Source organism: Oratosquilla oratoria, chromosome 34, assembly GCF_046742065.1.
Source record: "Oratosquilla oratoria isolate Oo_2021 chromosome 34, ASM4674206v1, whole genome shotgun sequence".
In the NCBI taxonomy this organism is placed as follows: Eukaryota; Metazoa; Arthropoda; class Malacostraca; order Stomatopoda; family Squillidae; genus Oratosquilla; species Oratosquilla oratoria.
The window spans coordinates 30,313,875-30,328,237 of record NC_134810.1 but is presented as its reverse complement, the minus strand read 5'-3'; the positions used below and the strand labels follow the sequence as shown (position 1 = coordinate 30,328,237).

The 14,363-nt window shown below is 38.6% G+C and overlaps 1 protein-coding gene across 2 annotated transcripts in view; it reads right to left on the bottom strand.

Annotated features, from left to right (window-relative positions):
• LOC143018156 (uncharacterized) overlaps nucleotides 1-14,363 on the bottom strand; it is a 285,772-nt gene that overhangs the window by 25,112 nt on the left and 246,297 nt on the right. For both annotated transcript variants that reach the window (XM_076173300.1, XM_076173299.1), the window contains 3 exons: nucleotides 14,263-14,363; nucleotides 12,306-12,458; nucleotides 7,375-7,513 (listed from right to left, as the gene is read on the bottom strand). The exon at nucleotides 14,263-14,363 is cut by the window's right edge and continues 24 nt beyond it. In XM_076173300.1, the coding sequence (XP_076029415.1) occupies nucleotides 7,375-7,513; nucleotides 12,306-12,458; nucleotides 14,263-14,363 (393 nt within the window). The remainder of the gene's footprint in view (nucleotides 1-7,374; nucleotides 7,514-12,305; nucleotides 12,459-14,262) is intronic.

Sequence of the window (14,363 nt, the reverse complement as noted above, 5' to 3'; positions counted from 1 at the left end):
CTTTTCTTAACTGTCTTTTTAATTCTTCTATTTCTTTAGTTAGGTTTTGATTCTCCTTCTTTAGTTCTTCCAGTTTATCAACTCTTTGGGTAACTAGTGTTAATTGGTTAAACCTAACCTCCCATGCTTTGTTCATTTTTTTTTTCAGTTTCTCCTCTAGATTTACTAGTCGGGGGAGGTTGTCACCTCCTTCATTAAATCCATAAAAACAGTTATCTTCTCTTTCCATTGATCTGCTATTATCTATATTTCTGCTTTTGACATTTCTGCTTCCTTGTTCTTCCTCATCTGTGTATTCTGCACCCCTTTTGTTTACACCCCTTCTAACATCCGGGGCCCGTTCGTCCCCTTCCTTATTTCCTTCCATTTTCCTATGTAATCCTTCTCTTTCACCATTTTCTTCACCTTCTTACTACACCACGAGGTTTCCCCTTCCCTACTAATACAACACAGGTACTCCCTCGTTGTTGATATCGATGAAACTTGAATTTTCCTGGAGTTCCAAACTTCGTTGTCACTTCGACCGACGTGTGTGTGTGTGTGTGTGTGTGTGTGTGTGTGTGTGTGTGTGTGTTTACCTAGTTGTATTATACGGGAAGGGAGTTATGCTCGTAGTGACCCGTCTTTGTATCTTTCAGCATCAAGTTTTTTCTTAAAATCTTGAACAGTGTTTGCACACACTGTTTCTTTGTCTAATTTGATCCAGGTATCTATCACTCTGTGTAGGAAGCTATTTTTTTCAGATATCTTCTGTAATTATCTTTTTTGAGTTTCTTTTCGTGTGCTCTTGTTTTTCCATTGTCCCATTTCAATAAATCATTCTTATCTAAGATTTCCATTCCTTTCATAATTTTATAGATAGTTAGTAGGTCTCCTCTTTACCTTCTTTGTTCCAGAGTTGGTAATTCTAATTTGGACAGTCTTTGTTTATATGTCATTTTGGAAAGAGTTGGTGCCAGTTTTGTTGTTGCTCTTTGTATTCTTTCTAAATTTTCTTATATTGTCTTTGGTACTGGGTGTCAAATTGTTGCTGCGTACTCGAGTTTTGGTCTTATTAGTGTAGTTTTTTTTTTATCATTTCCTCATACAAATAGACAAATGCCACTTTTATTGACCTCAATAAATTGTAGGTTTCTCCGACTATTTTATCAATATACTTATCCGGTGTCAAGTCTGTGCTGATCATCACTCCAAGGTCTTTTTCCGAGTTTACTTGTTTGACCTCTTCTTCACCAATTTTATAATCTCTCGATATTCTGTTTTTACTATTTCCAAATTCCGTTATACTACATTTCTTGATACTGAAGTTCACTTCCCACTTTTGAGTCCATTTCCAGATCTTGTCCAAGTCTTGTTGTAATGAGTTGTAATCCTCCTCCATTCTTACTTTCTTCAGTATTTTTGCGTCGTCTGCAAAGAAATTCATATAACACTCCACTTCTTCATCCATGTCATTTATGTATATGGCAAACATGGTCGGGGCCAGTACTGATCCCTGCGGGACACCACTTATCATTTCTTCCCAATTTGAAAATTTATCTCTAAATACTACTCTCATTTTCCTCCCAGTCAGGAAGTCTTTCATCCATTCCAATAATTTTCCTCTGATGCCACCTATCGACTCTATTTTCCTTATTAGTTTCTTGTGTGGTACCTTATCAAATGCCTTTTGTAGGTCCAGAAAGGCACAGTCTGCCCACCCATCTCTCTCTTGTATTATATCTATTAATGTCGAATAGAAGCAGATCAAGTTTGTTGTACATGATCTTCCTTGTCTGAATCCAAATTTATTTGGATTTAGTATAGTTTTTTCTTCCAAATGTGTAACCCATCTATTTTTGATGACCTTTTCACAAATTTTTGCTACTGTGCTTGTCAGGGAGGCCGGTCTGTAATTTGATGGATATTCCTTGTTTCCTCCCTTATGAATCGGTACAATGTTTGCATTCTTCCAGTCCTGTGGCATTTTTCCTTCTTGAAGTGAGACTTTAATTATATTGTATATTTTATCTGTTAATTCCTCCATGCATTCTTTCAGTATCCAATTTGCAATTCCGTCTGGACCATGTGATTTTCTGATATTTTGGTCGCTGATTTCCTTCAGTGTTACAATTATTTCTTTTATTGAGGGGGATATATCTCTATTTCCTAACAGTTAGGTGAGTTTTCTATTGTGAATACTGATTTGAATTTTTTGTTCATAATTTCAGCCATTTCCAGTTCTTGTGTACATTCGTATCTACCCTGGTGCAGCTTGTTTATTCTTCAGTTTGCCATTTACATACCTGTAAAATAGTTTGGATTCTTCCTTGCATTTTTCTATTATTTTTTTTTCGTAGTTTCTCTTTTCATCTCTGCATATTTTTACATAACCATTTCTTACTTTGATGTACATTAGCCATTTGCTTGTTTTCTTATATTTTTCCATTTCTTCCAAGTTTTGTCTCTTTTATCCTTAGCCTCACTACATTTTTGTTGTACCATCTTTTTATGTATGTTCTTTCCTTTTTTTGTTGAGGTACGTATTTATTCACTCCATTATAATTTTTTTTTAGTATATTCCATTTCTCTTCCATCCCTGTTTCTTCATTTAGGAATTTTTCCCAGTTCGCGTTGCGAAATAATTTTTTGAGTTTCTCAAAGTTTGTTTTGTTGTACATTAGTCTTTCCATTCTATGTTTTTCATTTCTGCTTTGATCCATTTGCTCTTTCAACTCAAATTCTATTAGTACATGGTCACTCTTTCCTATCGGATTTTTGTAATCAATTCTGTCGACAATTTTAGGCTCTATCGTAAGTATTAAATCCAGCCTTAATGGTTCTTCACTAACACTGTATATGGTATTTTCCCTCATCCACTGAGTCATTGTGTATTCGAGGGTCATGTCGAGCTGGACGTTGCCCCAGAGTTCCTCTCCACCCTGTGTGTGTGTGTGCGTGTGTGTGTGTGTTTACCTAGTTGTATTTACCTAGTTGTATTTTGCACACACCACTTTCTCATCTAACTTGTTCCAACTGTCTATTACTCCGTGAGGAAAGCTGTTCTTTTTCAGATCTCTTCTATAGCTGTCTTTCTTGATTTTCTTTCCGTGTCCTCTTGTATTTCTATCATCCCATTTTATTAGATCCTCTCTATCAATAATTTCTATGCCTTTCACGATTCTGTAAATAGCTATCAAATCTCCTCTCTCTCTTCTTTGCTCTAGTGTCTGTAGCTCAAGTTTTGCTAGTCTCTCTTCATATGATAGTTTTGAGAGTGTTGGTGACAATTTTGTAATTGCTTTTTCCAAATTCCATTATACTACACTTTTTAGTATTGAACGCCATCTCCCACTTCCTGCTCCATTCCCAGACTTTATTTAGATCACTCTGTAGTGATTCACAATCTTCTTCCGTGTTCACTTTTTTTTTTTTTATATTTTTGCATCATCTGCAAAGAAGCTCATATAACTTTCAATTTCTTCATCCATATCATTAATATATATAGCAAACATTATTGGGGCCAGAACTGTTCCCTGCGGAACACCACTTATTACTTCATTCCAACTTGAGTGTTTGTCTCTTATCACTACTCTCATTTTTCTTTCTTGCAAAAAGTCTTCCATCCATTTAAGCAGTTTGCCCTGTATTCCTCCTTCGGTTTCTAATTTTTTAAGCAACTTCTTATGTATTACTTTGTCAAAAGCTTATTTTAGGTCTAGAAAAGCACAATCAGCTCATCCATCTCTTTCTTGTATTATATCTATTAGCCTTGAATAGAAACATATTAAATTGGTGACGCATGATCGTCCTTGTCTGAATCCAAATTGCCTTGGATTTAGCACATTGTTTTTTTTTTCTTCTAAATATTTTACCCATCTACTTTTAATAATTCTTTCACAGATTTTTGCTATTGTACTTGTTAGAGAGACTGGTCTATAGTTGGTAGGGTCTTCTTTATTTCCCTCTTTATATATAGGTGCTATATTTGCTTTTTTCCAATCTTTTGGAACTTTTCCTTCTTTCAAGGAACTGTTTAGTATGCTATATATTTTGTCTGCCAGTTCATTCCTGCATTCTTTCAGAATCCAGTTTGCTATTTCATCTGGTCCATGCGATTTTCTGACAAGATTACTCAAGTGTTTCATTATTTCATTCTTTGTTACTTCTATTTCTTTCATAGGGGGGACTTTCTCTTTCCATTCGATCTCTTCAGGTTGTATGTTCTCCCTTGTAAACACTGATTTAAAATGCTTGTTCATAATTTCTGCTATTTCTATTTCCTCTGTGTATTCAACTCCTCCTTGTCTTAATTTCTCCAAATCTTGTTTGTTTTTCAGTTTGTTGTTTACAAATCTGTAAAATAGTTTTGGTTGATCTTTACATTTTTCTATGACATCTTTTTCATATTTTCTTTTTTCCTCTCTCTACACGCTTGTACATATTCATTTCTATAACTAGTATATATTTTCCATTTTTCAGGTCTTTTGTCTTTCTTCCACTTGGTGCAAGCTTTATCTCTTTTGTCTTTTAACTCCCTACAACTTTTGTTGTACCAGCACTTTACATATTCTTTTACTTGTTTTTGTCTTGGGACATACTTTTCCACTCCTTTTTTTTTTTTTTTTTTTTTTTTATAAAATGTTGTCAAAATATTCCATTTCTCTTCCACTGTTGTTTCTTCTTTGTATATTCCTTCCCAGTTTTCTTTTTGAAAGAATTCTCTTATTTTATCAAAGTTTGTTTTTTCATACATCAATCTTCCTTTTCTATATTGTTCATTTCTTTTCATGTATTTTTCCTCATTTAGTTCCAGTTCTATCAATATGTGGTCACTTTTACTTATTGGTGCCTGGCATTCTATCTTTTCCACTATTTCAGGTTCTGATGTGATTATTAGGTCTAGTCTCGATGGTTCTTCTTCATTTCTATACCTAGTGTTCTCTTGAATCCACTGTGTCATTGTGTGGTCAATAATCATCTCAAGTAGAACATTTCCCCATGAGTCTTCTCCACCCTTTACTGTCATCTCTTCCCAGCAGACTTCTTTGCAATTAAAGTCGCCCAACATAACTATTCTTCCTCCATCTTCCATTACCTTGTTTAATGTTATTCTTGTGTCTTCTAACATACTTTTATGTTCACTCTCTTCCCACGAGGCTGTTTTTGGGGGCACGTAGTTTATTACAAACTTTCTGCTCTTCTTATCTCTGTCTTCTACTTCTATCATAATCATCTCTACTCTATTCTTTCCATATGTGACACTCTTCACGTTTATATCCTTCTTAGTCAGGAACATAACTCCACCCCCATGTTTTATCTCTCTGTTTCTAATCCAATAATTATATGCATTGTGTCCTATGCTGTTGTGTGGTAGTGGACCTTTTAATTTTGTCTCTACAAATCCCATTATGTCCGGTTCTTTTTTCTTCAGATACTCGTTCATTTCATTCAGTCCTGTTATTAATCTATCTATATTTGTGTAAGACACTCTTAACTTTCTGTTATCTCAATTGTATTTTCTGTTTCTTTTTTGTTTCTCTCTGTTATGGTCCATTTCCTCACTTTCATATTCACTACTCTCCAATAGAATTCTTCTTTTTCTGACTCCGTTCTGTTCTCGTTTTTTCTTTAGCTTCTTGCCTTCTCATTTTTTCTTCCTATCTTTCCTCTTTATTCATTTCTCTTTTTATCCATACCTTTTTATATTATTCACTTGCTGCTAGCTTCCCTGTTTTGCTAAGATATTCTCTGCTGTTGTTTGTGACCTGAATTTAATCTTAATTGGTCTGGTCTTATCTGTACTATACTTTCCGAGTCTAAACATCTCTTCAATTTGTTTCATGATTTCAGGTTCATCTTCCTGAACTAATTCTAGTAAACTGTTTACTTTTTCTTTCTCTTTAATTCTTGTGGTTCTATTTTGGTTAAATTTCTCTTCCATTTCTAATGTAATTATACATTTCTTTTTATTTGCTAAGTCTCTTACTATATTCTCCTTCTGTCTCATCACTTTAATAACAGTCTTCAGTTTGTTCTTTCATTTGTTACTTAATTATGTCAGTAAATGCAACTTTACTGTTTTCTTGGATTTTTTTCCAACCCTGTGCTTCGTTTGCTATGGCCTCTTTATTGTCTTTATTATTCCTCTTTAATTCCACATTCTCTTCTTTAACTTCTTTTAACTGTCTTTTTAATTCTTCTATTTCTAAAGTTAAGTTTTTGTTCGACTTCTCTAGTTCTTCCAATCTTTCAACTCTTTGTGCAATTTTGGCTACGTTACCGAACCTGTTTTCCCAATGCTCGATCATCTTATCAAATTTTTCCTCTAGTCTTGCTAATCGGGGAAGGTTGGTATCCCTCCCACCCTCTTTAAATCCCTGGAAACTATTATCATCACCTTCCACTATGCTGCTCTTATCTATGTTCCTAATCTTTAAATTTTTGTTGATCCCGTCATCACCGAAATCGTCATCATCATCGGTCCGTTTTTTGTTTACAAGACGCCTGGCCTCCTGGACCATGTCCCCCTCTTACTCATTTCCTTCCATTTCCCTCAATAATCCCTCCCCTTCTTTTTTATCACTTTCCCACTACACCACGAGCTTTCCCCTTCCCTATAAATACAATAAGGTACTTCCTGGACGTTGAGATCCACGTAGATTTTCCTTTTTCTTCGGAACTCCAATTCTCGCCGTTCATTCGACGAAAGTGTGTGTGTGTGTGTGTGTGTGTGTGTGTGTGTGTGTGTGTGCATGTGTGTGTGCATGTGTGTGTGTGCATGCGTATGTGTATGTGCGTGTATGTGTATGTGTATGTGGGTGTATGTTTGTGTGCGTTTGTGCTTGTGTCTTTATTAAACTATGCTTTAAACTAGTTTATTTTGTCTGCCCGGACTGTTTCTTTTTCTAATTCACACATGCATACATACATACATACATACATACATACATAGATACATACATACATACATACATACATACATACATACATACATACATACATATATACATAAATACATACATACATATACCAAAGGCTTTTTCTCCCTTACATGGGAGGTAGCCAAAAAACAAAGACATATAATCCACTCCCACCCATTCCATCCCCACATACTCCATTCCCATTCACCACTCTCCCTCCCTCTTATCTTGGCTCCTCATAAAAAAATCCATCCATCCGTGTGTGTGCGTACATATGTGGTAACAGTTTCACAGACCAAATGCGTTATTCTTGTCATGCAGGTGAAAAGCTAACATCTCTTAATTTCCTGGTTTCCTACTTGTTTGAATTCTTCAGTCTCCCGTCCACCGTCTATCGGTTTGCTCCCCGGAAAAAAACAAAACAAAACAAAACAAAACAAAACAAAACAAAACAAAACAGAAAAACACTTACGGGTTTGAGATCACAGTGGATTATGTTTTCTTTATGCAGGAGTCTCAGGCACTGCACGAGGGAAAAGGCGAATCGCTTGATAAGACTTAAACTGAAGCCCTGATAATTGTTCTTCTTAATCAGTTCATACAAGTTGAGCCTGAAGGACAAATAAATATCATAATCAAACGATTGAAATTATATTGTGACATGATATGGTACTGGGTAGCTCTTGCCGACATATATACTGATATTTCAAAATGGAAAACACATTTCAACTGAATGGAAACACTGAAGCGTGAAATTCCAGCACATGGGCATCTCAAAAATTTGAAAAGGGAAAAAAGACCTCAAAGGGCTGGAAATAAAGCTATACATATTCACAAACTGACTTACAAAACAACGGGAGCTCTGGCAACCCATGTGGGGAGGGATTGGGTCGGGGGTTGAGGGTATTCGGCCTAAGCTGGCTTTTGAGAGATAAGAAGGGATGAAGCTCAATGTGGTAGTCGAAGAAAGACTATAATAGGAGTTGGGGCTGTCGAAGGGAACAGTGAGACTTGGTATTATAGTTAGAACACTGGGAGCTGCAAAAGATAACAAGAGAAAGGGGGGAAACCAAAGAAGGGAGTAAGAAAAAGGAGAGGAGGAGGAGGAGGAGCCGTGGAGGAGAAGGTCAAATGAATCAGTCGCTTCAGGGAAGGACTGTGAAAGCTAGAGTGAAGGTTGGAAATGGAAACCGAGAACGGGGAGAAGGGCTGGAAGGGGGAAGGGGGGAGGGGGAGGGGGGTTGTCAACAAGACAGGAGCTCGAGGGGAGGAATAGATGGCGCCAGTGAGGGTTTAACGGGAGACATGGGAACAGGAGAAGACCCACAAAATGGGCTGCGAGTGTGTGGGTGGAAAATGAGTTGTTAAAGAGATCCTGTGCTTTGAGTTGGAGGTCAGATTACTTTAGCGGGTAATGCACTTGGAGGCGAGATGGGGTATAAAGAAGAAGAGGTCAGTGGAAACTTAACTATGAGAATTAGAAGATGAGAAGTTGAAGGGAGGAAGGGTGAATTCAAAGGAGGCTATCAGTATACCTATGAGACTTGTAAGAGTAAACTTTGAAATAAGAGGAGAACATGAAGAGGAATGAGGTTCATAAACAGGCTGAGAATTTTCCCCCCTAACTTCCTTCCCAGGCCCAAGAATTTGAATTCTAAGTAAGCAAATAAAATTTCCCCACTCAGAGGTTGTAGTTGAGTGTAATACAGTTTTCTTCTCTATAAAACCAAACCTTATGAGGTAACAGCGAGTTTACTCAGACGCTAAATGGGAATTGTAGAACTGGGTCCAAACCTAGTCATAAGAGAAAATCACAGAGAAAAGATGTTGTTTAAAGTTAGTTCTCTCTTTGATTTCACTGCCCTCTCCTCTCTTCCAACTCCCATTCACCCCCATCCCCTCGTCCAGCGAATGAAACGAGTCGGAGTAAAGTTTAGTAGGGGTGGGAAGGATTAGGGAAGGGGAAGTGGAAGGGGGAGGGGGAGACGTAGGCTTGAATTAGTCGACACACAAAACCGTTCGCAGGGAGTAGAAGGCGCAGCAATGCGAGGTCGGAGGAAACCAGACCAGTTCGTCAGTATTATCCCGAGGTCTCTCCTCCCCGCCCCATCATCCTGATTTCTCCACATCTCTCCTATTTCCCTTGATTCAAACATCTCAGACCCCTTCACCTCGGTTTCAGACTGGGATTACCAAGATAAAGAATTAAAAAAAAAAAAAAAACGGTATCGGATGCCTACATTGAAGTTTATGACTAATATCAATTGTATGATGCATAATTAAACTCATAGAGCATGCCATGTTCCAGATATTTTGTAAACAATGACCAAAACTGTTGGCGTGTACTTGATGGACTATACCTAATCTTGAGCGTAAATACATTCCGTTTGCTAATCACCGAAAAGGAACATAATCAAACGAGTTAGGAAATGTTTTCTGTTTATTTGCCAGCTGTCAAAACAGGGAGACTCCAGCAACAATCTGACGTTAATTAAAAAACGGGAACTTGCTGATTATGTGTAACGTTGAAACATCAGATACGACGAAATGAAATAAGATGGAAGTTTTTAGAAACAATAAGGTAAATAATATCATAATTATCATTGTTATCTGACGCCTTATATACTTTAGTGTATAAGGGGTCAGGTAATTATCATTGTTATCTGACGCCTTATACACTAAAGTCGTCAGATAACAATGATAATTACGATATTATTTACCTTGACTTTAGCAAAGCGTTCGACAAGGTGCCACACCAGAGACTACTAAATAAAATCAAAGCCTATGGCATAGGAGGAAAAGTGTTAGAATGGATTAGAGCTTGGGTTAGTAACAGAAAACAGCGGGTCACCATAAATGGAGTAAAATCTAGGTGGGGTAGTGTTACTAGTGGGGTTCCCCAGGGCTCGGTTTTGGGTCCCTTGTTGTTCATTATGTACATAAACGACTTAGACGACGGGATGAATAGTGATGTTAGTAAGTTTGCGGACGACACTAGAACAGGACGCCTAAGTAGGTCAGGAGACGACGCAGAGATTATGCAGGATGATCTTAACAAATTGTTCACATGGTCGGTGAAATGGCAAATGAACTTCAATATTTCTAAGCGTAGCGTGTTAAACGTAGGGCTACACAACCCCGAAAATAGATGCAGCTTAGATGACACGCTTTTAGGGAAGACTGAGTGCAAGAGAGACTTGGGAGTTCTAGTGAGTCCGAACCTTAAAATCAGGAAACAGTGCATTAGCGCCAGGAATAAAGCTAACAGAGCATTAGGTTTCATTGCTAGGACGGTAACGAATAGAAGTGTAGAGGTAATTATTAAACTCTATCTAGCGATAGTTAGACGCATCCTTGACTATGCGGTACAGTTTTGTTCTCCGTCCTACAGAATGGACATCGATTCACTAGAATCAGTACAGAGAAGAATGACCAAAATGATACATGGACTCAGAAATTTGCCTTCCGAAGAGAGGCTTAGGCACCTTAACTTACACTCTCTGGAAAGAGGCAGAGTGCGGGGTGATCTAATAGAGGTGTTCAAGTGGACAAAGGCTTTAACATGGGAGATGCAAACAAGGTCATCATATTAAAACAACAGGGCAGAACTCGCAGTAATGGATATAAACTGGACAAATTTAGATCTAAAAAGGAAGTAGGCAAGAATTGGTTTACTAATAGGGTGGTCGACGAATGGAATAAACTTGGTAACCATGTAGTAAGCGCTGAAACTATCAGTTGTTTTAAGAAACGATTAGACAACCTTATGGATGGGGATGACAGGTGGTGATGGATACGGAGCTGCCTAGTGTAGGCCTTATGGTCTCTTGCAGTCTCCTTCATTCTTATGTTCTTATATGTTCTTAAAACCCAACGCGTAATACGAGAATTGAAAAAATGAACAACACTAAAATTTAAAATCCGCTTATCTAACTATGCACTGAAACAGAACGTACCAGCATTAAAACAAAGAAACAAACGTATATTATGTTGTCGTGGGGAGTAGAAAAATTAATTTGAACCATTGGGGGGAAATTGAGCCCGCGAGGGATGAGGGCTTGGTCCCCTGTCTACCTTTCTAGTGTTCTCATTCGATGAGAGAACGATGCCGAAAGGGGTAGATCACCTCTATTCCCGTTTCCCTTCCTCTCGAACTCCGAAACTCATTTCGTACTCCCCTTTCAGTACCAGAGGTACCTAAGGTCACTTTTCTCTTTTACAAAGAGAAAGAGAAATAGGAGAGAGTGGGAATGGAAATTAGGGGAACTGGCGAGGAAAGAGGCGTTGAGAAAGTAAGAAGAAAAACAATGATAAGAAAAATTACAAGAAAATGACTGTTAACCCTACTCTGTGGGGGTTTCCAGTACAAAGTAATACGCGTTGCGACCACTCAGAGGTTGTAGTTGAGTGGAAGACAGTTTTCTACTCTATAAAACCGAGCCTAATGAGGTAGTATGAAAACTCACCCAGTCTCACTGCAGCCAAATGCAAGTATCTAAAGAAGTTCGAAAATACTCCCCTACCCGTAAAAAAGAGAAGGAAGGATGAGGGAAAAGAAGAGGAAAAAGAAGAAGAGAGACAGAGGACCCATTTGACAGAGAAATAATCCAAGAAACTTTTACTGGTGGAGGGATGCAAGACGACGGACCCTACTACGAAAGGTAATATGAGATAACATGGATATGTTCCAAGGATATCTGAAAAGAGGGTGAGGGTGAGAAACACGACACAAGCAAGTTACATTAAGAGAAGATGACAGGGCAGGAGATGGGCCGAAGGAATAAGAACAAGGAAGTTAATGGGTGGAATGGGGAAGCGGGTATGATAGAGAAAGGAAACGGGGAAGGGGGGGGGTTTGGAAAAAAAAGTCATATCATATCTTGGAGGCAGAACGATATGAACTGGCCATTCTAAGAGAAAGTCTGACCTACAATGGGATTGGGTAAAGGAAGGAAGGAAAGAATGAATGGAAAGGGATACTGGAAGTTGTGGAGGACAGCAAATCTACACCCGGAGCCCAAGGAAGAGGATTATCGATATAATTTCAAGGAAGGCAGGGGAGAAAGCGGGCTGGGTTTAGGAGCTTCTAATCGGGCGGTCTTCACTGAAGAAAACTTTCAAGGGTCAGATCTCACTCGTGATGAACACGAGGACGACTTCAGCCTGGTGGAGGGTTGGTCCGAGGAAAAGGAGGAGGAGGAGGAAAAGGAGGAGGAGGAGGAAAAAGAGGAGGAGGAAGAGGAGAAGGAAGAGAAGGTTGAGAAAGAGGAAAAAATACCCCAAGAGTTCAAATGTGATGCAGTGGTGATTACAATTTTCATGGCTCAGATCTCACTCGTGATGAACAAAAGGACGATTTCAGCCTGGTGGAGGAGGAGGAAGATAAGGAGGAAGAGGACTTACCCCATGAGTTCAAATGTGATGCAGAGGTGATTCCTGAAGTAGAAGTAGTCGAGCATGTGTATGACGTTGTGGTGTTGATCGCGGTCTTTCCTCCGGAGGTGGTCCAGGATCTTGACCTCGACCAGGGCCTGGTGGTGGAACCTCTTCTTGTTCCTGGGGGAGGTGTGGGTCAAGGCAAGGCGATGGGGAGGGAAAATATTCATTATTACAGGATCCTCTATGTTTTATAATCACAGACATCCCCTATAGTCAAATCATTCCCTTGATGGCAAGTTAGGGGGTGCAGGGTAAAATGCTGTAATGCCAGATCTATGATTATATAATTCTTTTATTGGGGTAACATCTTTTATAGAATTATGTTAATCTCTTTCTAAAATAGTAACGATATTAACCCCCCCCTCTCTCTCCCTCTCTTTCTTCAGTGACTGAAAAAGTTGTCTGTCCTAGGTGTAGGTGTCTATCAAATCGAAGAACAACACGTTTACGTTAGTTTGGTTGCAACTCTAAAAGAAAACTGACGACGTCATATCGTTTGAAATGCGTTGACCTGAACGAACTCAGAATTTTTGTTTTTGTAATTGATATACATTTCCCGGACGAAAATAAAAATATATTTGTATAATGTACGATTTTTTTCCCTTTTTTTGGTAAAAGAATTTCTGATATAAATCTATTGCGATCCGTCGCTCACTGTGCAGTTCCCGGTTATTTTCAGATGTTCTATGCGGTGTTCGGTCAACAACCTTTGCAATAGGTAAATAAAATGTCAGAAAATGGCTGATATGAGTTAATCATAGCTAAAAAAATCGTGGTCGAAATAATTCTAAGCCGAGCGTATAGACACCAAAAAATCATATTTCAAATAAAGTTGTTTCGCGTTTTCAAAAACCTCAGGCGAGGTCAGTTTCTATTTTTTATGTATACAGACAAAATCACAACCAATTAGTTTACATATTTTCATGTATATTTTACATATACGCTAAGATTAATTAACCATTTTCATTTCTAATAACAAAACTGGAAGTATAATTTTCACTGCTGAGAAGAAATGTGGTTGTAAAATATTGACCATATCTTAATTGATACACCTTTTTATAAGAGGTGGCACCATCGCCCTAGTGGTATGTCTTCGAGATGTGACAGAAATTCCATAGATTTGGCAAAGCCGCATTTTACACTCCTGTGCACATATACCGCCTTACAATCAAGGAAATGATTTGACTATAATGAAACATCTGTAAAAAATTAACATTATGAGGACAATAGTACAACACTATCGACAACAAAAAGTAACGGTCAAATAGGAAGCAAACCTCATTTACTTCTTTTATACAGTAAGAATATATATGATGATAAATTTCATGTTGAGATATTGCAGAAACTAGGACACAGCATCCTCTGGTGTTGTCCATCAGTAGATAAGAGTACTAAAAGGCTGTAGGCAAACATTGGAATTCGGCTGAGGAGAGGACCAACCGACATGACGTCATCAAGACCAATTAGGAATTTATTTAGTTCCAAGTCTGTATCCCCTAGCTGAATCAATGGGACCACAGACCGTCGAAGAGGTAACGTGAGCCCCCTTAAAATAAAAAGGGGCCCCGTTATGAAAAAAAGGCGTTAATGGTGGTCGCTGTTTCGACCTTTTCCCCCATTTCCCTTGGGAATGGAGTAATGGTCGGGGTCGTTGAGGATTCAGAAGGGCAATAGGGAGCAACAGGGACGCGGTCGAGGGATTGAGTACGAATTAAGGATGGTGGGTGTGGCAGTGGAGGGAGGGAGGGAGTGGGAAGGGCGACAGGACAGTTGGCGGGGAAGGGGTGTGTACTGGAAAGTATCCATCTCACTCCCCGCCAGCCCTCCCCATGATTATTCTGTAGTAATAATAACAATAGCAGCAACGATAACGATGATGACGATAATGATAAGGAGAACAACAGCGGGAGCAGAAACTCACCGAATTATTTTGATGGCGACATATTCGCCAGTTCGGTGATCCAATGCTCGGATGACCTGGCCAAAGGAACCCTTCCCGATGACCTCGAGGATCTCGTACCG